At 38.1% G+C, this 25722-nt stretch overlaps 2 protein-coding genes across 4 annotated transcripts in view; one reads left to right on the forward strand and one right to left on the reverse strand.

The window, feature by feature from the left end:
• znf236 (zinc finger protein 236) overlaps positions 1 to 16344 on the forward strand; it is a 72910-nt gene extending 56566 nt beyond the window's left edge. For both annotated transcript variants that reach the window (XM_087286188.1, NM_001442776.1), the window contains 9 exon segments: positions 249 to 394; positions 480 to 696; positions 3071 to 3250; positions 3464 to 3604; positions 6657 to 6814; positions 7627 to 7812; positions 9031 to 9157; positions 11823 to 12017; positions 15667 to 16344. In XM_087286188.1, coding sequence (XP_087142314.1) covers positions 249 to 394; positions 480 to 696; positions 3071 to 3250; positions 3464 to 3604; positions 6657 to 6814; positions 7627 to 7812; positions 9031 to 9157; positions 11823 to 12017; positions 15667 to 15833 — 1517 coding nt within the window. In that variant the 3' untranslated portion in view covers positions 15834 to 16344.
• Positions 16345 to 19011: 2667 nt separating this feature from the next.
• Positions 19012 to 25722, reverse strand: part of mbpb (myelin basic protein b) — a 45649-nt gene continuing 38938 nt past the window's right edge. For both annotated transcript variants that reach the window (NM_001271460.2, XM_087285310.1), the window contains 2 exon segments: positions 19012 to 19621; positions 21470 to 21553. In NM_001271460.2, the coding sequence (NP_001258389.1) occupies positions 19586 to 19621; positions 21470 to 21553 (120 nt within the window). In that variant the 3' untranslated portion in view covers positions 19012 to 19585.

Genomic DNA, 25722 nt, shown 5'->3' on the forward strand with positions numbered 1-25722 from the left:
ATGTTCTATTATATGCTGTAATAAATTTCAACGTCATTGTTTTTCTTATTATCTGCCATGTATATGTGGACATTACATGAAACATTACGTCATGAAAATGTACTTGAAAGTTCTGGAAAAGTCTTGGAGTTCTAGTGGTAAAAATGTGTATGAACCCTGTATTAATCTTTCTAGAACATTACAGGAAACTCACCTTTTCAATTTTTTAAATATTAATTTTGTTTAATTTGTTTTCTGTCCTTGTCCAGCGGGTGGAGATCTGACCGTCTCTTTAGCAGAGGGTCTTGCTACACTTGAAGGGATTCACTTGCAGCTCACACCTACAAACCTGGTGTGTCCAAATGTCCAGATCTCTGGGATTGACCCCAGCAACATCAACAACATCACTTTGCAGGTAGTACTCGCCTAAAGAGACCAATTTATTGTAGTTGTACTGACTGATCGGGATCATGCAGTAACGTTTGTTTCTGTTTGTTCAGATCGACCCCAGTATCTTGCAGGGCAGTTTGCTTTCTCACTCTCTGACGGCTGACTCAGGCCTGACGCAACACGCGACCGCTCACCTCATGACGGCTGGAGACGGTTCGGTTCCTGCCAATGTGGTCATTCACCCTCTGGGTGGCCTCTCGCTGCAGCCTCCACCCGCTCCAGCCAGCGTCACCATCAGCAGCCTGACAAACGAACAGGAGAATGCAGGTATGTCTCTTTATATACTATTACATGCTTTTTTTTTTCTACTGTATTTTCCTTGTCTTACATTATTCCCTCATCTCATTTACATTTAGTAATTTAGCAGATGCTTTTATCCAAAGCGACTTACAAATGAGGACAAGGAAGTCATTTACACAACTATAAGAGCAACAATGAATAAGTGCTGTAGTAATTTATTAGTAATACATTAGTAATTTATTTATTTATTTATTTATTTTTATTTTTTTTTGTAGTACAGATAGCGGTGGACCCAGCGAGGCTTTAAGTTTACATTAAGTTTTCTCTCAGCCATGTTAAAGTTATATTTCATTTTAGTGCTCCACAACATAGGGTTTCAGCATTGATATTCTAATGCGGCCCTGCACAATAGTCTCATCGCAGGATATGCAGTGTTGAGACTGTATTATAATTGATCATTTGTTTATTGAAGCCTGTGATTATAATGATTTTAAAAGCATTCAGGCATGATAAATTATACCATTTTTATACCATCTTAACATAAATCACCATTACACATTCTTCTGTTGAACACAAAAGAAGATAATTTGGAGAAAGCTGAAAACCTGTAACCATTGACCTCTATAGTATGTTTTTCATACTATGGAGGTCAATGGTTACAGGTTTTAAGCTTTCTTCAAAATCTTGTTTTTTGGGATCAACCGAATAAAGAAACTCATTTTTTTAAACTCTAAAGGTTTTTAATCCTTTTTATGTTGAGTAGTTTATGATGTTGGGTGATTTTGGATGAACTATCCTGTTGGAATATCAAGCCAATTACATCCGTGTTCAATAAGAAGAAGTCTGGAGGGGGTTTTCTTCAATGCCAAAAATATTAGTAATTTATTAGATACAAATGAATAATTCGATGACAGAGCTCTGGGTTACCGTTACCCCAATGCAATACAAGAATTACATTCAAGAGGTTCGCAACTAACATATATTTCCTGACTCCAGCATATATACACAACTGATATTAACAGGTGGAGTTTTGGTGTAAACCTCACTTATCAGTCATTCTGCAGTCCTTTGGCTCTTGTACCTCAGACCTTCTGCAACCCTTCTCTGCATACCAGAACTGAACTATTACGTGCATTTTTTATATATTCACAACTTCTACAAGCATCATGACAACTTTTGACATGTCTAGACTTAGTATTAAACAGCAGTCTGAAACAAGGCCCCCACACTATATTTATTCTTATTCTGCTATTTCCTTCTTGTCAGCAGTTTCTTTTAAAAGTATGCAGTACAGTAAAAAAGAGTAAGTGTGTCTGGTCAATATATGGTATTATACAAAAGAAAATTATTTTTCTAATAAAAATAAAGACACAAAAGTGATAAAAATAAATTCCTTCTTTTCCACAATTCCCCCTTTTCTGCTCCTCTCTGGAGCAGACAACAATAAAATCCCCACAAAAATGTTCAGCTGTCATTACTGCAGGCATTTGCCTAAATCTGTTTTACCTCTTATTCAAAATAATCGTTAACATCATAGCGATCATTCATTATGTTAGATGATGCCCATAACCCCTTTTAACTCAATTTCTTTAACTTTTTTTGGTTCACTTTATAATCTCCACACTCCTAGTTCTCCTCTTCCGTGGTGCAGTCTCTTCCTCCTTGAAGTCACTCTTCTTACAATAAGAAGTATACTCTCTATATTCAGGCCTATTGCTCCCAACCCTCCTATTAACGTCCAATTATCCCATAATTAGAATTTTCAATCTTATACACTTTATCAGTAAAGGAAAAATTTTCCATAATACAAAAATAAAAATATAATACTAAAAGAAAAAGGAGCATTAAAGGAAAAGATCACTTAAAAATGAATAGTTTAAGAGCTAAATTACTAGACTGTTTTTTTCTACTCTGAAATTACAACATAATAGGATAGTTCACCCAAAAAGGCGTAATCTGTCATCATTCATTCATTCATTTTCTTTTTTCGGCTTTAATCTGGGGTCGCCACAGCGAAATAAACCGCAAACTCACCCAGCACGTTTCACGCAGCGGATGCCTTTCCAGCTGTAACCCATCACTGAGAAACACCCATACACTTTAATTCACACACATACTCTACAAACAATTTAGCTCACCCACTTCATCTATACCGCATGTCTTTGGTCTTGTGGGGGAAACCAGAGCACCCGGAGGAAACCCACGCCAACTCGGGGAGAACATGCAAACTCCTCACAGAAATGTCAACTGGCCCAGCTTGGGCTCAAACCATTGACCTTCTTGCTGTGAAGCGACTGTCCCATCGCCCGCCCTATTTTCTCATCATTTAAATACTATATTATGTTATGTAGACCGTTTTGAATTGAACTTATGTCTGGTATTGATGTGTTTGTCGGGTCAGGATCTCAGGAGCTGACACAAGTGTCCGGTACTGCAGGTCTGCAGGTGAGCGGAGGCAGCAGTGCTCCAGAAATCACACTGACCATCAATAACTCCACTCTCACACAAGCTTTAGCGCAGAGCAGTGCTGCTGTGTCCACATCTGCCAACAGCGCACCAGAGATCACACTCACTATAGCAGGTATAAACACACACATCTACACACCACAGTCATTACAGTTTGTCAAAGTCATTACCGATTTTTAGATCAGTTTTTATTTCGATGCTATTTTTAAATTTGCTGTAAATTTCATTTTTGTTTTCGATGGTTTTCGTTTTTTCTGGTGTTTAGTAGGGGTCATGTTAAACAAAACACAGTAATATGAATTCCCCTGTTCTGTCTGTGTGTTTTAAGGTCAGGACTTGTTACCCCAGCACTGCCCGACATCTACATCCAACATGAGCACTGGGATCAGACTCACTCCAGGCAGCAGCAGTTTGACATTAACCAATGAGCAGCTCCTTCCTCACAGTCCTCCTCCTTCAGCCATGACAGGTGAGAGCGGAATAAAAGCCTGTTTGTTTTAGTCTGACCTGTAAAATAATGCAAAAAAGGGTCAAAGATACACATTTGATTTCATTTTATTCATCTCCAAACCACTAGATGGCACAAACTCACCGCTACACTTTCCTAAATATCACATGTGCACTTTAATCAAAGACAGCTGCACAATTATGTTCATCCCATTGACTAAAATATATGGACGTAGTATCGTGACGTCACCCATAGGTTTCTAAAGAGCGCAAATAAAGCTACTAGTGGGCGTAGCCAACCGTCGCCATTTTGTCCGTGCGTCATTTTGTCGCCAGAGGGGTAATCAAAAAAGGCCAAAGAGGCGGCGCATGAGTGGAGCTACAGATGCCCACTAGTAGGGATGTCTCGATTTCGATTTTTAATTTAAATCTAAATTTCGATTATCGAATCAAAAAATAGAATCGTCGATGCTGCCACGCCCCCATGTCACGTCAGTTTGGCTTGTCAAGCGGGAAAAAAACAGGCTTGTTGAAGTGCTTGTTAAACTGCAGAAGCAGGAGACCCGTCGACAGAACTTAAACCCTCTCCTCTTTCAATGAAGTCGCCGGTGTGTAAGCATTTTGGATTTCCAGTGAGTTATGTTGACAACGTTCGTGTTGTCGACAACAAAAAACACAATTTTGCAAGCTCTGCTATGTACGTATTACATACGGTTCGTCCGATAGACAACACCGGCATCGCGATCCTCCGCCCGCCCCCGTTGCAAATCCGCTCGCGAAAAGTACACACTCAGGCCCTGTTTACACTGTCTTTGTTTTTAAATGGCATTTTAGAACGACAACGATTTAACATCCACAGTGGCGTGTAGCATTTCTGAGCAGCCCTTCTTCCTCTCTACCTCTGAAAATGCACATCACGTGACCACACAGACACAGACGCACTCACAGCCATGCGCTCGAGACAGCAGGTCCAGGCAGCCAGAGGACTGCCTTAATCTTTCACTCACTTGTACTTAGTCATTTTAGCGAACACCTCAGATACTGTTGGCTGTTTCCTGTTGGTTGTGTGTCTTTTTTACCGACGCCATTATAACGACACAGATCGCTGCCTATTTACGAGTCCCACAGAAAAAATAATTGACAGGTGGTAATTATGTGTGTATCTTGCCTTTATTCATTTACTGTATGATTTGTTTATGGGTAAAACAAAGACCATGCAGGTCAGGTAGTTTAAACGGTAGGCTACAAATAATTAATTGGTCATTAATTAATTAATTATTCATAATCGAAAATCAAATCGAATCGTGACTTTAGAATCGAAAATGTAATCGAATCGAGGATTTGGAGGATCGTGACACCCTTACCCACTAGCATTTTGCTCACATGCTTAATACTTCCTTACCTGCGACTCAATTGTGTTCTGACCACATGTGCTTGGCTGTATACTATATCAAAAAAGTGTTTAGACTTTTAAAAACACGGTTGTAACCCTGCTGAAAAATCCAGCTTAAACCAGCCTAGGCTGGTTGGCTGGTTTTAGCTGGTTGACCAGGCTGGTTTTAGAGGGGTTTTGGCTATTTTCAGGCTGGTTTCCAGTCATTTCCAGCCTGGTCTTAGCTGGTCAGACTGGAAAATGACCAGCTAAATCCAGCTAAAACCAGCCTGGATTAAGCTGGACATAGCTGATTTTGGCTGGACTCTCAGCCTGGCTAGGCTAATCAAGCTGGTTTTAGCTGGTTATTTCCCAGCCTGACCAGATAAGACCAGGCTGGAAATGGCTGGAAACCAGCCTGGAAATGGTCAAAACCCCTCTAGAACCAGGCTGGTCAACCAGCTAAAACCAGCCAACCAGCCTAAGCTGGTTTAAGCTGGATTTTTCTGCAGGGAATACATTGAGTCACTAAGCATTGTTCTAATGAAGTTTTTTCTACAGAAGGAAAACATGAATTACTTCCAAACACTTCAAATAAATGCAAGACTATTGATGAAATCCCTGTCATTAAACTGTATGACAATGTTTCAGACAACTGTTTTAGAGCCTACAGCTAATCAATCTGTCAGATTCTAAAGTGCATTACAGCTCTAAAGAAAAATATAAATGATCTTAAATAAAACAAATACATTTATAGAGATGGCATATGAGTATATAATTTCACTCACCTGGGAAATGGAGGCCACGTGAATGGTTTGTGAGCACAGTTAAGTGCACACAGCATGCTGTATTGTCGGATAAGTGTAGGAAATAATTCCAAAAGGTAACTGATTATGTAAAGCCACATAAAACAAAATGAAAATGTGATGTATATGCAGAGTTCAGCAGCTAATCAGCCGGAATCAGCTAAGGTGAAGTGACAGAGACCTAGCTGTCACTCAAGTGGCCACGACCTTAACTATGCAGACTTCATATATCTTACTATAAACAAAACAGATGTGTTATAAAAAAAATTCACCCCCCTCACAGTTGTCATAAAGGGTAATATTAGCTATTTACGCCAAAATCATTTGCTGTAGCTGTCTGTAAACGCCTTTTTTTCTGCTGTTAAGTTGGCCATTTTAATAGTGGGCTCAATAGAAATGTGCTCTGTTATTGAGCCAGGACTAGCGGGAATTCGACGAGTTGCAGTTTTAGTATTAGCTTCATAAGGGAGAGTGGGAGGTTGCCGCTTGGTTTATCCTCTAGTAGATACTTTTATCCAAAGGTAATTACAAAAGAGGAATAAAAGCAGTTCATTAAGCAGCAAGCAACATTTATAATAAACAATGCTAGTTGATTTGACATGGGATATATCAAAAACTGAATATTCCGACCCTTCACTTGACATAAAATGGTGTGTTCCTTTTTCTTTTGATGATATAAAAAAAACACACTCACACACACAAAAACGATAATCACTGATTTCCATAGTATTTGTTTTTCCTATTATTGTTCTCAATGTTTCTAGCCATCTTCAAAATGTCATTGTGTTCAGCAAAAAAAAAAAAAAAAACTCACAAAGTTTGTGAATCGCTTGAGGAGGATTAAATAGGACGTAAGCTTTCTAGTGGTTGAGTCTCTCATTGTTTCTTCCCATCAGTCAATGCACTAGCACCCAGCACCTCGCTATCCCAGACGGGCTTGTCAACTCAGAACCTGGTGATGTCATCAGCTGGCATGGTCAGTGATGGCAGTGTGACTCTGACTCTAGCGGACACACAGATTCTGGATACAGTCTCTCTCAACCTGAACACACAGGTAACTAAGTACAAATGACAATCCAGTCATGTTTTGCAGTTAGGCTTATACAGTTGAAGTCAGAATTATTACCCACCTGTATATTTTTTCCCCAATATCTGTTTACCGTAAAGAAGATTTGTTCAACACATTCCTAAACATGATAATTTTATTAACTTATTCCTAATAAATGATTTATTTTATCTTTGCTATGATGGCAGTACATACTAGTTGACTAGATATTTTTACTTGTGGGGGAAACCGGAGCACCCAGAGGAAAACCATGTCAACACGGGGAGAACATGCAAACTTCACACAGAAATGCCAACTGACCCAGCCAGGGCTCGAGCCAGCAACCTTCTTGCTGTGAGGTGACAGTGCTACCCACTGAGCCACCGTGACGCCCTACTCTAACAAATACTGCACAATTAATCAATATATGAAAAAGTTCTTGGAACATGTCTGCTTAAAATGGTCTACATTTGAAAACGACCCATTCAAAATGACATTACTCACATTGCAATGTAAATATCAAGTGTAAGTGAAAGGTTAAATACAGTAAAGACTTTCATGCCGCTAGATATGCTGGGGGTGTGAATTACAGAGTTGCCTGATTTAAAAATCATTAGTGATTGAATTTGGTGTCCATGAAAGGGTGGGAACCCTGCTTTTATCTAAAGTATGTAGCATTAAATATGCTTTTAAACACAGATTTTTCCAAGAAAGTTAAAATGGATTTAATATTTGATTCTTACGACACTATAATAACCTAATCTGTAAAGCACTGCATGTCAAAATTGTTCTGTGCATGTTTGTTATATTTCTGGACACAGATGATGGATAGCCAGCTTGAGGAGAAGGACGCGGAGGCACGGAGGAAGCACCAGTGTTACTACTGCGGTGAACTGATGCTGACAGCAAATTCTCTAAGAAGACACTGCAGACAGACACATGGAAAAGACCGCTGCCATGTATGCCATGTCTGCAATAAAGCCTTCAAACGAGCAACACACCTCAAGGTATAGCATTCATTTAACTAATAAACCTTCATTTTACCACTGGCGCACATCATCTCTCTATTATTGGGTCTCTTTTTACTAAACATTATAAAAAAAAAAAAATTTTAACCACAAAGATCAATATAGAAAACTTGAATGAAAATATTTTAATAATAAAAATGATAATCTGTTTTTTTTTTCAGAGCTGATGCCCTGTGGGCATTTCTCCAATCCAGTGATTCCCAACCCTGTTCCTGAAGGCACACCAACAGTACACATTTTCTACCTCTTTCTAATCAAACACACCTGAATCAACTCATCAGTACATTAGAAGAGACTCTAAAACCTGAAATGAATGGGTCAATAAGGGAATCATCCAAAATATGTACTGTTGGTGTGCCTCCATGAACAGGGTTGGGAAACATTGCTCTAACCCACAGCAAAGTTGCCATAACCACACTTAAGTTTTCATTTAAAAATGCCTATTTTTCTCTCTGTCTTGGCCTTCTGTTCACATTGAGTCTATGATTTTAGGCATTGAAAACATATCTTTTAGTAAATGCTCTGCAAAGTGGATACTTTTTTTAAAATCGCCATTTGCATGTTGCAGTGTGGTCCAGGGTTGCCAGGTTTTTACAACAAAACTAGCCCAATGCCCAGTCAAAAATAGCCAAATAGTCACCCAAGAATTTCAAATGTTTGGTGATCCTCGTTCAGTTAAGCGTACAAGGCTGATTCTTATAAGACTCTGCGAGTAAGATGCTAACAGTCTAATCGGATTCAATGATTTATGCTAAGCTAAGCTAAAAGTGCTCTGTCAGCTGAATGGATAAAAAAAGTAAAACTCAGCTGTTCAAGATGACTTGTAATTTGAGCCCATTTCCAAAAAAAAAGTTGCAGTATTCCTATAAGATTTTTTTGACACGACCTACATTGTATAACACACAGTTGAAGTCAAAATTATTATTATAAGTCCTCCTGTTTTTATTTTTTTTTTCTAAAATTTCCCAAATGATGTTTAACAGGGCAAGTTTTTTGCAGTATTTCTTATAATATTTTTTCTTCTGAAAGAAAACTTATTTGTTTTATTCTGACTGGAATAAAAGCAGTTTTAAAATTTTTTAACACCATTTTAAGGTCAAAATTATTAGCCCCTTCAAGCTATTTGTTTTTTACGATTTTTCTACAGAACAAACCATTGTTACAATGACTTGCCTAATTACCCTAACTCTCTTTCAGGAGCACGAGTATGTTCATAAGAAGGGCCCCAAAGTCAATTCCAAGCCCAGAATGTTCAAATGCCCAAACTGTGACAAAGCCTTCGCTAAACCCAGCCAGTTAGAGAGACACAATCGCACACACACAGGTAAAGCACATCTCTCTCCACATCTTTGTTCATTACTGTCCTCTCATTGTCCAACATATAAAGATTTCTGTTCAGCACACTACTATGCTAATATCCTGTTATTATTGATGAACTTTCTAACACTTCTAATGAAAGTTTCACATACCATTAAATTCAGTAAGACTGCAAGTCAGTAATCAGACTGCATGGTGCTCATTAATTAAAGGGATAGTTCACCCAGCAATTAAAATGTACTCATTATTTACTCACCCTCAAGTGTCTTCCGCCGAACACCAAAGAAGATGCTTTGAAGAAAGCTGGAACCGTTGGCTTCCATACAATTATGGCTACTTGGAACGTGCGAGTGTTTTAAAGAGAAATCGCACATCTCCGCAGTAAAGTGCTTGAAACCACAACATGGTCTAACTCAAAAAATACATGGCCAGCAGGGGGCAGTTATGTAATGTAATGTAATGTGTATTTATATAGTGCATTTTTTGTGTATGGCCGTACACCCAAAGTGCTTCACAATCATGAGGGGGGTCTCTTCACACCACCACCAGTGTGCAGCATTCACTTGGATGATGCGACAGCAGCCACAGGACAACGGCGCCAGTGCGCTCACCACACACCAGCTATTGGGGGAGTGGAGAGACAGTGATACAGCCATTTCGGTGGATGGGGATAATTGGGAGGCTTGATTGTAAGGGCCAGGACATCAGGGTTACACCCCTACTCTTAACAAGAAGTGCCATGAGATTTTTAATGACCACAGAGAGTCAGGACCACGGTTTAACGTCTCATCCGAAAGACGGCGCTCACTGACAGTATAGTGTCCCTTCACTTTTACTGGGGCATTAGGACTGACACAGACCGCAGGTTGAGCGCCCTCCGCTGGCCTTATTAACCCCACTTCCAACGAGATATATCCAGCTGCAGAACCGCAGAACCACACTCGTTTTAGGCACACACAATCTAGCACACACGATTTAGGCAAAACATATGTCAGGGATGGGCAAACTTGATCCTCGAGGGCCGGTGTCCCTGCAGAGTTTTGTTCCAACACTAGTCAAACACACCTGAACAGGCTAATCAGTGTCTTTAAGATCACAAGAAATCTAAAAGCAGGTGTGTTTGATTAGGGTTGGAGCTAAACTGTGCATGACACCGGCCCTCCATGACCGAGTTTGCCCACCCCTGCCATATGTGGTAACTAACTAACTAGCATTGTCACCACCTATTGAATTTCACAAGTATGGTTTCCCATTTCAGTCATTATTATTATTATTATATCGTAACAATCTTTTTAACATCTCTGCAGTAATTGGTTAAAGACACTTATGACTTTATTCATGTAATCACATAAACAAAGAAAGCATAACAGACTGTCTAATTGTAGGATTAAGTGTAATAAACTAATTCAGGATCTTAATCTCATCATACTTCGTTAAAATCACTTTGTTGTGAAATATAAAAAGCAAACAATAATGTGTCACGTTAAAATAAATTAGCCTACTATAGTTAATTATTTAAACAATATATATAGTTATAAACTGATTATATATTTACTTATTATTTTGTATTTACTTATTATTTTTGTATTATTAATTCAATTTTGTTTTAAAAACAATAGCCTATATTGCTTACTATAAATTACAACAGTATTACATGTGGGAAATCATTCATTAAAAAGTTATTAGAAAATAAAGCAAATAAACACTATTAAATCGCTTGAGTAAAATATGAATACAGTGCAAATGTATTATTGCCTATATTAACTTGCTAATATTTCCTTCATTATAAATGAATCCATTATATAAATTAAACCTCTCCAAATTAGATCGTTCAGCAAGGCCAGCAAATGAGTATCTGCCATATTATTGTCAGATAATAATGACTGATCAGCTATAATGACTGATTAAAAAATGTTCAGTCCATTATATTGAATGGCGATCGGAAACAATGCTCCCCACTCACCCGCCTCGATCGCAATATTTGTGAAATAAAGTAAACACTATTGTTTATTGTGTACAATATTTATTAAACATATATCAAAATATATCGATGACGATGTTCAAAAAGACGTTAATAACATTATCATCCGTCGTAACCATATATGGTTTGCCTAGATTGTGTGTGCCAGATTGCCAGTACTGGATATTATTGCTTCCAACAGCAACCTAGTTTTCCCATGTGGTCTCCCATCCAGGTACTGACCAGGCTCAGCCCTGCTTAGCTTCAATGAGTCTTGGGCTGCAGGGTGACATGGCTGTGGCTATGTAACATGGTGAGCACACTGAACTGATATAGTATGCTGAGCACGTGAGCTTCCTGTAAACGGTGTGTATGGTGACAGGTTTGCAGCATTCTTCAAAACATTATCTTTTGTGTTCAGCGAAAGAAAGAAACTCATAAAGGTTTGAAACAAGTAGAGGGTGAGTAATTGACGACAGAGTCTTCATTTTAGTGTGAACTATCCCTTTAAAATGATCAATAATGTTTTCTGAGGCACTTTGTGCATTAGATATGGGTTTATAAACTTTAAATAAGTGCATTAAAGACTCTGATTTTGAATTATTGTGAATTCATCAACTTTTTAATGTAGCATCCATACGTTAAACATACTTTAAGTAAACTTTTACTAATGATTATGGAGAATTTTTTTAAATTGTTTGGTCCGTTTCAGGCGAGCGGCCGTTCAAGTGTCCGCTGTGTGACAAAGCCTTCAATCAGAAAAGTGCTCTGCAGGTGCACCGAGTCAAACACACAGGCGAGAAGCCCTACAGATGTGAAGTGTGCACTATTAGCTTCACACAGAAGAGCAACATGAAGCTGCACATGAAGAGATCTCATGGGTTTCTGCCGTCCTCCAGCAAACTGGGTATGTGTAGAGCATCTTTAGTTGTCCTTTTTCTTGTTGCTTTATCCTCTTGTGTACACACTACAGTAAATGTGCAGTTGATGTCAGAATTTGTAGCCCTTCTGAATTATTAGCCCTCCCTGTATATTTCTTCTCCGATTTTTGTTTAACAGAGAGATTTTTTTAACACATTTCTAAACATAATAGTTTAAATAGCTCATTTCTAATAACTGATTTATTTTATCTTTGACATGATGACAGTAAATAATATTTAACTCGATATTTTTCAAGACACTTCTATACAGCTTAAAGTGACATTTAAAGGCTTAACTAGGTTAATTAGGTTAACTAGGCAAGTTTTTGTGTAATACTGGTTTGTTCTGTAGACATTTGGAAAAAAATGCTTAAAGGGCCTAATAATTTTGACCTTAAAATATCTTTTCAAAAATTTAAAAACTGCTTTTATTCTAGCCAAAATAAAACAAATGAGACTTTCTCCAGAAGAAAAAATATTGTAGGAAATACTGTGAAAACTGTAGATATAAACAACAATTGAGTGGAGGAACTATGACGTCACTTTGTAGGCTAATCAGCTGCTAGCATAAAACCGGTTTCCTCGATAAAATCCCTATAGGATTTCCCCATAGGCTTTTCAAAGATTGTGAATAATAAGCTCTGTGTTCAAACACTGTTCATTACACTTACACGTTTTGTCCAGCGGGATAATCCTCACACGAAAATACAACTTTCAGCACTTTTAGATTTTAAATGCAAAGGCAAGAACTGAAAAGCTAACATTAGGCTATAAACGGACTACAGTGCTCTCGGGGCACTCGTCTGTGACTTCAGCATCACCCTGCTATACAGACAACTTTTCTAGCTTATTTTTAGTAATATAGTCCATGACAAAGAGTTAATCTCTCTGTTTACTATATTATAATCCAGGCTACATATTATAAACAAAGAAATAAACAAAAACACACAGACTTATGTGCCCTTTGTAGCGTTTTTAAGTGGGAAATCCTTCTGTTTTGCTTTACGGTTGTTGTAAAAGTTTTAAAATTGTATAAATGTGCCTATATAGTATTATCATAAGACATATTTAAATAAGTGTATCGCTCGTGTGCACACAGCCTGCTTAACCACTTAAACTCTGCGGACCCGGTACCGGGTCCGAGACGTCATCGACTTTCGCTTTCAGATTTAAAGGGCTAGTGTTGCACCAGACCCCCGTAAGTGGTGTCGTTTGAAAGTGTTGAATCTATATTTTATGCACATATGCATCACTTTGGTTTTTATTCTACTGTATAAAAGTTATTTACACTTAAATACACAGTATTTTGGATACCCGAACTAGGTATTTTACATTGGTTCATTTTCATATTTTTTTATATGACACATGTACAAGTTATTGCTCAAATGAAAGCTCTTGCCGGTGCTCATACAGTTCTAGCTTTCTTTTTACTGAATTATATTCATATGCCAAACAGTTGTTGAATGAATTGTGGTGTTTCCATGGCGCAGAAATGTAAACAATACATTCATGATCAATAAGCAGCCCCAGATAGCACAGACAGCTGTCATCTCTTACCTTATGCTGTGCGCTTCAGGACTATTCTCCTCTTTTTTTGAGGTGATGTGCATAAGTAATCCTTTTATATGTCTGATGTGGTCCAAACACAGTGAATTATGTTTGATCAAACAAAAGAATAGTGAAATATGAAAACAAGGATCGGTCCCTGTGGCTTGTACAGCACCTCTCATCAGTTGGAATACAATAACTTTTGCATAGTTTATGGTAGAGACATTTTTCTTTTTTCCCATGATTACAGACATGTGCAGGAACCACCAAAATTAATTACAGCACGCTAGACCACACAGAACCTAAAAAGTACACTTTCAAATTTGAGTTTATAAAAAAAATACAAAAAGCGCCTCTTTTTTTTAGGTGTTTATTATAACACAGACGACATATACAGATATTTTAAACACTTTCAATAGTGTTTTATGAAAATTCAAAGGGTTTTCTTTAAAATGATACCAAATTTTTGCATTTACACCTCTGCATGTGGATTTAAATTTGGGTAGGCAAAATCCAGGCAAAAATCCCCAAATAGCAGCAGAGTTTAAGTGGTTTTTAATAGATGACAGAAATGAGGCTTGAGGGACAAGTCTATCAAATGCCTGCAAGTTCCATCATGGACACAGAACAACATGCAATATTCTATTTAGTCACGAAGTACAGCGAAAAGCAGCTCATACAGTCACATATGCTGTACATTTTAGGGAGGAGTGTAAATATTGCAGTTATGACAGAGTTAAATGTGTTTAGATGAAGAAAAAACGACGAAAAATCCCTCGATCACATTAAAATGAGTTAATATGTATGTATTTGTACACATTTATTCACACGTTTGCATTACTGAGAGCAGGACAGAGACAGGCTGCACTGGTGAGCAGTATCTTCATAATATTGTTGAATCAAAATAAATGATCAGCAAGGCAAGGCAAGTTTATTTATATAGCACATTTCATACACAGTGGCAATTTAAAGTGCTTTACATAAACAAGAATAAAAGAAACAAGTAAAATAACAATAAAAACAAATAATAAAAATGAGTAAAAACACAAAAACAGGTAAAATGTGATAAAAGAATGAAGAAGAAGAGAAAAACATAATAGTGCAATCTGTCGGACGCAGCACAGTGCTCATTCAGTAAAGGCACAGCTAAACAGATGTGTTTTCAGTCTTGATTTGAATGTGCCTAATGTTGGAGCACATCTGATCATTTCTGGAAGCTGATTCCAGCAGCAAGGGGCGTAGTGGCTGAAAGCTGATTCACCCTGCTTTGACTGAACTCTTGGAACTTCTAGTTTATATGATCGTAAAGATCTGAGTGATCTGTTAGGTTTGTATTCAGTGAGCATATCTGTGATGTATTTAGGTCCTAGGCCATTTAGTGATTTATAGACCAGGTACAATACTTTAAAAGCTATTCTGAATGTAACTGGCAGCCAGTGTAAAGACCTGAGGACAGGTGTGATGTGCTCTGATTTTCTGGTTCTGGTCAGAATTCTGGCTGCAGCATTCTGGATGAGCTGCAACTGTCTGACTGTCTTTTTAGGAAGACCAGTGAGGAGTCCATTACAGTAATCATACAACAAATGAATGAGTCTCGACAGCCTTACAAGTGAAGGAATTATCAACACACAATGTAAATTCCTAATTAGAAAAATACTACAAGCTAGGAAATACTATTCATGAAAATACTTAAATAACAGACAAATCCAAATGCCTAACGCAGGCGGGCTGCACTCCAGACCAGTTCAGCTTGATGATGTGTATGTCTCAGACACCGCCTGTCGTCCCATTTGGCAACTTGATAGCAACCGTCCTTTTAAAGAAGCATAACCGATTTAATAAATCAAGAGTGTGCTGTAACTGATGTGTTTTATGTCGTAGAGTAAAACGTTAAAGTATCTTGAGTTTGTGTTTGCCACAGACCTTATTTAAGCGATTTAACTGAAATCCCATTGAAAAAAACCCATCGACTTTGGGACGAGGGAATCGGAACTGCTAAAATGCTAACTCGCTTCCGGGTTTTTGCATACAAATTGACGTCATAGTCAACTCTATGAATGTTTTCTGCTTTTGTGTATCCATCGACAGGAAAAACAGAGGAAGTCGAAGTGGTGCTGGACCATGATTCTGACTCCGATTCCCAGCAAGCTTCATCCCAGGAGGGCAGAGGGTCTCGCTCGGGCCTGGATCTGGAGGAGGTTGGACAGGAGTCTTCAGGAGACTGGCAGTGCCGCATTCCCACAGTCTTCCCATGAACACCTTCGCTTAACATTGGCTGATTGTTTGACATGAGCATTGCCAGTTACTTTAGTTGTTTACTCTTCTTGACTTGCATTCAAAGTCATGCATTAATGTGAATGTTTTCTATTGCTTAATGAACTACACATAACCCGGTGGAAGACAGAACTTGACGTTTGCAAGTTCAGCTTTTAAATGCGCTTTTTTTTTTAAGTTAAAGATTTTTTCGATAGAGCCATACTCGACTCTGCTAAAGTGAAGATTGTAAGTGTGTAATGAAAGAGACAGTGTATAGTTTTCGTTTGTTTCTCTATCTGTGGTTTAACTAAAGCACCTATCTAGACATTGCTGTCTGCCGTTGTCAGTATGTCAGACTGTATAAATCAATTGATTAAAGCTGTAGAACTGCTTATTAGATGCCCGTAATCTTGGATATATGATGAATCTGTTTTATAGGTATGAGCCGGTTTTGGCACATTTTTTTGTAATATGCAAAATATTTAAGAATAAATGTTCTGTTCTTTCTCAGAACGTTTCTCTTTTTTCTGCAACTATAGCCTTTAGTTTTGTTTATATGAGCAGATTGTTTTTTTTTTACGGGGCATACGAATAAGCACAGACACAGAACTTTGAAAATATTCCTCATTCAGTCACTGATGAAAATTATAATAGAAGACTAAATTTGTACCATCCCATGTACACTAACTGGCCACTTTATTAGGTACACCTTACTAGTACTTGGACCCACTTTTGCCTTCGTGGCATAGATTCAACAAGGCACTGGAAATATTCCTCAGAGGTTTTGCTCCACATTGACATGATCGCATCACGCAGTTGCTGCAGTTTTGTTGGCTGCGCATCCATGATGTGAATCTCCCGTTCCACCACATCCCAAAGATGCTCTATTGCAGTGGTTCTCAAACTGTTTCACCAAGTACCAAATTAAGCAGCTACAGCACTGCACAGTTCAAAATGAGGCAGTCATATTCATATTTATACAATTTTTGATACATTTTGAAATGTATGTTGCATGTACATATGACAACTTTTTGAAATCTAAACATTAACTTGTATGTAGATTGCTAGGGAAACCATTTTTTCCTCAGAGGATGTCAAGCCAACAAAACTTTGCTGCTCTCTGATACTAGTTTTATTCTTGGAAAAAATTAAAAAGCACTGCAGTGTTTGGGTGATCTGTGTTTGTCTGAGATAATTAGTCGACCAAAATCATATTCCATTCAAAATATGAAGCTGATCAGTCGGTTCTTGTCACGTGTCTTGCGGTGCGGTATTCTGAAAAGTTATGTTTTTAACTGGGAGCGCCTGGAATACGCAAGCGCATCATGCTGCTTGCGCCTTCATTATCAATAACGAACTGCGCGTGGAAATGACACAATATGAAAACAGCCACCATCCTTCGCGATCTATAGCAGTTGATCTTCTTCTTGCACATACGTGCTGGATTTACCTGATTTGTTGACAATTGGGTTGCGGATCCATTTGTTGGCAGTTCTTACTCATTTTGCTAGCCTGTGGGTTAATTTTTGGCACTCAAGTGACCGAGATGTAACAAGAGGATACGGTCATTTTTCAAAATGAAAGAATTTCCAAAATTAATGATCGTTCAGACTCGCATAATAAATAAAATGGAAATAATTCATGATCTTTTGTGCGGCCCGGTACCAATTGATCTACAGACTGGCGCCGGTCTGTGGCCTGAGGGTTGGAGGCCACTGCTTCAGCGCATGTCTGCTCTTCAAGTCCCACGCACCTCGTTGTCTAGTTCTGCACCAATTGGATTGATGTTTAGCAGCTGATGACGCGATGCACTAAAGTAAACATTTTAAGCACAGCGATTTGATCGTAGGTCTTAGAGAACAGCCAATGCTTATCACATCAGTGTTATCATACACAGCAATTAATTAGAATTGTTTAATTTTTTGTTTCATTTCTCAGTGATTCCTCTGCTTACCATTACAAGTAAGCCAATGTACCACTGTTTGAGAACCACTGCTCTATTGGACAGTGGCGTAGCGCAAAATGCGGAGGCCCCCCAGCAGGGATCACTGACGGGGCCCCCAGTTGGAAGGGGGAACAACGCGGGGAAGCGATCACAAATTGAGGAGCGGGGAATGGAGGCGGGGTGGAGCGACAACGCGGGGAAGCCTTCACAAACTGAAGAGCGATCACAAACTAAGGAGCGATCACAAACTGAGGAGTGGAAAAGGGGGCGGAGTGGAGCGACATCTCGGGGAAGCCTTCACAAACTGAGGAGCGATCACAAACCGAAAGCGGCGAGAGCGTCAAAGTAGCCAAAAGTCATTCAGTTTTAATGAGAACCGGTGGCGAGGAACAGCGCAGCGCGTCTTCTCCTGTGTGGCCGTTGAGGAGAGTTGAAATCAAGTCAACTTTATGGTATGAGCTATGACGAGGTTTGGCGGGAAGCAATCAGAATGAAGTAGTCCACCGCTTGAGAGGAGTTCAGAGAACACAGACCTGTGAACTTTGGTTCCGACCACAGTTGTTCCCAAGAGTTTGATTATTGCGGTTGCCGGATTTTCAATTATTGAAAATCGCGACGACGTGGGGCCCCCTAATCACACGGGGCCCCCCCGCAGTGCGTGCCCTGCAGGCCTGTCCGCTACGCCACTGCTATTGGATTGAGTTCTGGTGACTGTGGAGGCCATTTGAGTACAGTGATCTCATTGTCATGTTCAAGAAACCAGTCTGAGATGACTTGCGCTTTATGACATGGTGCTTTATCCTGCTGGAAGTAGCCATCAGAAGATGAGTACACTGTGGTCATAAAGGGATGGACATGGTCAGCAACAATACTTAGGTAGGCTGGGTTGTTGACACAATGTTCAAGTGGTACTAATGGGCCCAAAGTATGCCAAGAAAAGATCCCCCACGTCATTACACCACCACCACCAGAATGAACCGTTGATACAAGGCAGCATGGATTCATGCTTTCATGTTGTTGATGCCAAATTCTGACCCTACCATCTGAATGTCGCAGCAGATATCGAGACTTACAAAGTTACGAAGATGAATGAATCGCTCAGGAGCTTGGAACAACATGAGGGTGAGTAACTAATAACAAATTAATTTTGTGGTGAACCAAACCTTTCATTCCTTCTACCTTGCATCTGAAATAATTTCAAAACACAGCACGACACAGAAACACAGCACGACAACGTTTTACATTTTTAATTGTCTGCAATAATTAGCAGATACAAACATAAATACGAAGTGTTTTTAGTTAAATAAGAACCCTTTTTCCCATTTGTTTTATATGAATAGAAGTGAAGGTTCAGACTATGATGAGCAAAGAGCACAGAATCAGTCAATGCACAAATGAAGGGCAGTAATACACACTTACTAAATTCATTAGAAAACTCTAGATCTGTCTGTTGATGCGTCAGCATGTACATGATGAGTTTAATGAATTATGCGATGCAGAGCACGTCCTCGCAAACCCCATCACTCTGTAAAGGAAAGAGTGTTCTTTGGGTTTACACAAAAGCACATTTGAGATTTAATACACAACATTTTTGATTCCATACATAGTTGACATGACAGACGAGACAAGATTATAGACAAAGGCCAGTTTGACGAGACCACACGGGAATAATTCAAGAGACACAGATTGTATTCTACCATATCAAAGCAAAAGCTTATTTTGAGTCGTTGTTACTGTATTAGAAAGATAACTTTTTCATTCATCTTTTGTCTTTCTCCTCTTTTTCTTGATGGGTAAAGGCGGGTTTCAACGCTTGGAAGATGAAGCAGACTGGCTTCCTCCCTGAAAAAGAGACGAGCATGAGGTAAAAATGACTGACTGTTACTGAATGAAAATATCTGTTGAATACAAGGTAATAAACCAGCAGTTGTGGTTGCCAGTATTTTACCGTTTAAAATATGATACAAAACAAAAAAAAACTATTATCATTTTAACAGAAAACAACCGCATTTCATTCAATCCCAACATTAATACACCAATGTTTGCAAGTGCAACATCTACACATCATATCCTTTTGTTACACAGACAAAACACAACCATATAACTGAGATGGTCATATATCTCTGGACATTTTTTAATCTAGACTTAAACACTGTTTTTATTCTTTAGCTTTTACATGTGTGTAGATACCGTGGTGGTTTTATAGATCTGTTTGTACATTTGTACATCACTTTGGATCAATTTAATTGTGTTTACCCTGCTGAAAAAAACTGCTTAAAACAACCTAAGCTGGTTGGCTGGGTTTAGCTGTTTGACCAGCCTGGTTTTAGAGAGGTTTTGGCCATTTCCAGGCTGGTCTTAGCTGGTAACCAGCTAAAATGACCAGATAAAACCAGCTTGACCAGCCTGGTCTTAGCTGGATTTGGCTGGACTCCAGGTTAGGCTAGTCAAGCTGGTTTTAACTTGTCATCTCCCAGCCTCACCATCTAAGACCAGGCTGGAAATAGCTGGAAACCAGCTTGGAAATGACCAAAACCCCTCTAAAACCAGCACCCCAGGCTGGTTTAAGCTGTTTTTTTTCAGCTGGGTAAATGTGCTTTATTAATAAATGTTGTTGTTATCAGATAACTTTTCCCAAAAGCAAAGAAACATACTGATTTTAATAAATAGAAGGCATTCAGTCAACAATAAGGACTGCCACTTATTGTTGCAGTAGACCGGATCATTACTGGCCCGATTGGGACAGTGCTGCCTTGTCACTAACATTTAATTTGTCTGTGACTATTTATCAAGACCTTGTGCTTTTAAGTATTTAAACACTTCCTTCTCTGTGATGTCGTAAACACCATATTGCTTTCTGGTCACTCTTATTTGATTGAGAATTCTATTTTTTTCTGTAACCTGGTAACAACCATTACAGCGAAGATATGGCAACATGGCGGCAACATCAAATTCTAAGGCTAAAAGAACATATCTGTTTCTAACGTCTTGGAAGTAGAAATTTACGTGTGAACAATGCAAAAAAAAAAACACAGTTTGCCGTCAGTTTGACAAGTCAGTCACCCTTTGTTAAATAATTTCAAATACCTCCACATTTTCCATACTGCTCTTTTTGTTTGCATAACACTTTTATTTACAATTTTTTTTTTTAAATTCTAGATTCACAGCCTTTATTTTTGACACATTATTTATAATATGTATCTAAAAAATAGCTATTAACTTCCCTTTCTTTGCTTTTTTTTGGTGGGGCCAGTAAAAATTTTGGCAGGGCAAGTAAAAATCTGAACCACTGGCCCGATCAGACCAGTAAAAAAAATCCTTAGCGTTGAACCCTGCAGTGTCATTCACACAACACTACAAAACACTATCATGGTAACAGACATAACATTAAAATAACGAAATAAACATTATTTATTAGCAACATTTTAACTCTAATGTGCATAACTGATGGGAAAAAAGCTATAAAGAAACATATTGTCAACAAAAAAGCCTAAAAAGTAGAGTGTCGCAAGGGGGATTGTGGAAAAAGTCAATATTTTTGGTTATTCACTGTATATATTAAGCAAACTCACTGTTATTACAGATTTCTACAGGAGCACTTTTACTTGTTTTACCATTAAAATCACTGCCTTTTTTATTTATTTTTTTATTTTATTTACAGTTTCAAAAGTTAGTTTTTTTAATAGTTACCATTTTGAAGATCCGAGTTAGGGTGCCTTGACTCTCTCCACGTCCCTTTTGTCCTTTAGTGGAGCTCTGTGATTTCTGCTCTCTCTGTTGATGAAACACAGGGTTATGGGATACTGTAGTTGTTTATGAGTTCATACTTGGATGTTTGCTTCTATTGCTTTGTACTTTATTTTATGTTCGGCGAATGCTTATTCAAGACATCTAAACACATTGATCTCTGTCCATTTCCAAAGTGAATCTGGTGTCGTTCAACTGAAATATGAACAATTGACCAAACACTGGGCACAGTGTCTCAAGATGTGCTCATAAAAAAAGGTCAGATTTTGTCCTTGTCCTGCAGTCACAGTGTTGCAGATTACAGTTCAACACATCGGTGATTCCAGAATTGCCAACTTTTTGTGCATGTCCAAAATAAATCTTACGTTATATTTCAAAAACAAAAACTTGAATGGGATTAAATCGCATGTTGTTTTGGTCTTCAAAATAACTGTGTGAATGCAAACCAAACCAGGACTTAATGTGTCAATTAATAAACAAACAAGGAGAAACAAAAGACAAGACGATCTTTGAAATACTTTCTTCTCAAGTTCACACTTGCATTCGTTTAAGTATCAGGCGTGTTTGGCGTGCTGTCCGGGGAGAGGGCTCTGAGCTTGGGGAGTCACCCCAACTCAAGTTAACCCCCTTGTCAGGAAAAAGAGGAGTTGGGATTTGAGCGAAGTATCTAGCCCGGCCCCAGAACCCTCCCCCCGGGAATGCAATGCAAGAGGTGAGGTGACGGGGTGGTGGAGGGATGCTAAATTCATGAGATGCTGCAGGTAAGACAGCTTTGGTGTATATATAGGGGTTTGTTCATGAACTGATTTGATAATGGGATAATTGTCGATGACGTATTCGATACTGAAACTTCTGCGCGTGTTCCTCCCGAAATTTGTTTACAAAACATCACATAATGTATGTCTAAAAATAAAAAAGAAATTATTCATTCATTCATTTTCTAGTCGGCTTAGTCCCTTTATTAATCCGGGATCGCCACAGCGAAATGAACCGCCAACTTATCCAGTAAGTTTTTACACAGCGGATGCCCTTCCAGCCGCAACCCATCTCTGGGAAACATCCACACACACATTCACACACACACTCATCTCACCGCATGTCTTTGGACTGTGGGGAAAACCGGAGCACCCGGAGGAAACCCACACGAAGGCAGGGAGAACATGCAAACTCCACACAGAAATGCCAACTGAGCCGGGGTTCGACCCAGCGACCTTCTTGCTGTGAGTCAACAGCACTACCTACTGTGCCACTGCATCACCAAAAAGAAATTATAATAAGTAATTATTATAAGTAGATGATAATAAGATCAGATGTAGAAATACAACATTGCCTATAGATTTATTGCTATGTAAAGATAGGTTAATTAAGATTTCCTGTTTCAATGAAGACTGAAGAAGATCAATTATGAATTAAATCAAATTATAAATGGAGAAATTGAAATTATAAAGGATCATTAAATGGAACCACATGAATGAAAAGCAAAGCAGGTCAATATTATAAGTCTGATGTCATGCATCATTAATTTCAAGTACAAATCCTCTATTATATGCACAGGTAATCAATCCTGAAATATGAAAAATCATACCCAATAATACCAAAGAATCATGATCATAATCGCTGTATCCTACCAAAATCTCAAACGGCCAGAGAGTGATTCATCTTTTATACATTTTGACTGAATAATGTGCATGTTTTGTAAAGCTGCTTTTAGAACAACAATAATTATGAAAAGCGCTATACAGTACAAACAAATGTGAATTGATTTGAACTGAAGAAATTGTCAAAGTTACATATTATACTGCTTTTTCCATTAAAATCACCTCATTCTCAAATGACAAAAGTGAATTCAATTTATCATTTGAGAATGAGGTGATTTTAAAAGTGTATAATGAAAAAATAAATCATTTAAGACTGCTCATTTGCTAAAATGCCTAAAATCTCTTCATCTGAAAGTGTCATCTGAAATCTTCTGAAAAGAGCATTTTCTCAGCCTCCCATGTTTATGTCCAGTTATTTTACTATAAAGGCAATGACGAGCCTATTCCTTGCCATAAAAGTGAAATGACTGAACCTACACACAAGAGCCTGTTTAAACAAAATGCTCATTTTAGAAGAGCATTTCAAACTGGTTTACCTCCTTCAATGATTGAACTATTACATTGATTTAAATGTTTAATTTCAAGCCCATGTCCAGAATTAAACATTGGAATAACTAGATTATTAACCCAAACCTCAAGCTTGATAACTGAGGAGGATGTTTATTGGTACGTTTTTATTTAGTTTGAGGAATATTTTGCACGTGTGTATGCCCAAGTGTTGCACAAATCTCTTTTAAATTCCTATTTTTAATAGGAAGATTTACAATGTTTTATTTATGCATATACTTTAGATTAGTCAGTACTAAAGTCAAATCTGAAGCTTATCTAACAAAATACCTTATGATAACGACCCAAAAACTAGTACATTCAAATTGATCTGTTATAAAAAATATTAAATATACATTTTAAAAAGAGGAAAAATCATGCAGTGATGGAAAAAACAAAACAAGATTTAAACCGATGGTCTTTATTGCCTATCTCTCTTGCAGGCAGAATTAATGCGGTTAAGATGTCTATTTTGCCAAGGTTCTTGTTTTTGTTTCAAAATGTCCCAGTATTCATTCCTAAATCCTTCTTTAAGGAGCTGGATAAACAGGTGTCTTCTTTTATATGGAATAAAAGCATTCCACGAATTAGGAAAGCATTTTTAGAAAGGCAGAAAGAAGTTGGGGGACTGGCGTTGCCCAACTTTATGTATTACTATTGGTCATGTAACATTGAAAAAATTGTTTATCTGACAGATCATGAAAATCAGGAGAATGAACCTGAGTGGGTAGAGATGGAGCAGGCATCCTGTGGGACAGTTTCTCTGTTTTCAATGCTTTGTGCCCCACTACCACTTAATAGAAAATATCTGCCAAACAATCCTATAGTCAGTGGTTTAATAAAGATATGGGCTCAGTTTAGGATGCATTTTAAGCAGAAACAAGCACTTTCTTTATTACCCATTACTTCCAATGCATTATTTCCACCATCCTTAATTGATCATGCTTTTCAGATCTGGTTTGGAAAGGGACTCAGATATGCAAGGGACTTTTTTCAAGGAAGTCATTTTATGTCATTCGAACATATGACTAAAGAATTGGATATTCCTAAATCACATTTCTTCAGATATCTTCAGGTAAGAAGTCTAGTAAAAAGGTATTTTAATACACTTTCAGCCCCTCCCATAAGTAGCTGGATTGAGGAGATCTTTGATCTAAATGCATCTGAGGGTGGTCTGATATCAAAAATATACAGTCTGATTCAAAGAGCAGCTGCACCATCTATAGATTTTCTAAAGAAACAGTGACAAGATGACTTAGGAAATATAGTTCCAGAGTCAGTCTGGCAATCAACAATTAAGCAAATTCACTCAACATCTATTTGTGTCAAACACGGTTTATTACAATTTAAGATAATTCATAGGCTGCACTTTTCTAAAAGCAAATTGTCCAGAATATTTCCAGAAATTGACCCAACATGCTCTAGGTGCCACAGAGACGAGGCCACCTTAGGTCATATGTTCTGGACATGTCCATCCCTAAGACCATTTTGGACTGCGGTGTTTGAGACTTTCTCTTATATATGTGAAAAGGAGATACAACCAGATCCAGTAATGGCAATATTTGGTGCGACACCTGAAAATCTTACACTACCAGCAGGTCAATTAAATGCACTAGCGTTCTCTACTTTGCTGGCCCGAAGACTTATTCTTTTGCAGTGGAAGTCAACTAAACCACCAACACATACTAAATGGGTAGAAAATGTCATGGCGTATCTAAAGCTCGAAAAACTCAAATATAGCACCCAGGGCTCAAATAATAGATTCTTCAAAGTTTGGAGACCCTTCCTGTCATATTTTGAGAACAGATTTATCCCAAATACTTGAAATGTGCCCCCCCCCCCCCCAAAACCCATTTTTATTTATTTATTTATTTGATTTTATTTATTTATTTAATTTATTTATTATTATTTTTTTGTACCGTTTACCTTTTTTCTTTTTAATTCATATTATTTCACCTTGTATTTGTTTCCTTTTTTATGTACCTTGTTCTTGTATATGTTTGAGTTGCTCTGTTAAAAGTTCAATAAAAAGATTTGTCTACTAAAAAGAGG

The sequence above is a fragment of the Danio rerio genome, chromosome 16 (genome assembly GCF_052040795.2).
Source record: "Danio rerio strain M-AB ecotype USA chromosome 16, GRCz13ab, whole genome shotgun sequence".
NCBI lineage: Eukaryota > Metazoa > Chordata > Actinopteri > Cypriniformes > Danionidae > Danio > Danio rerio.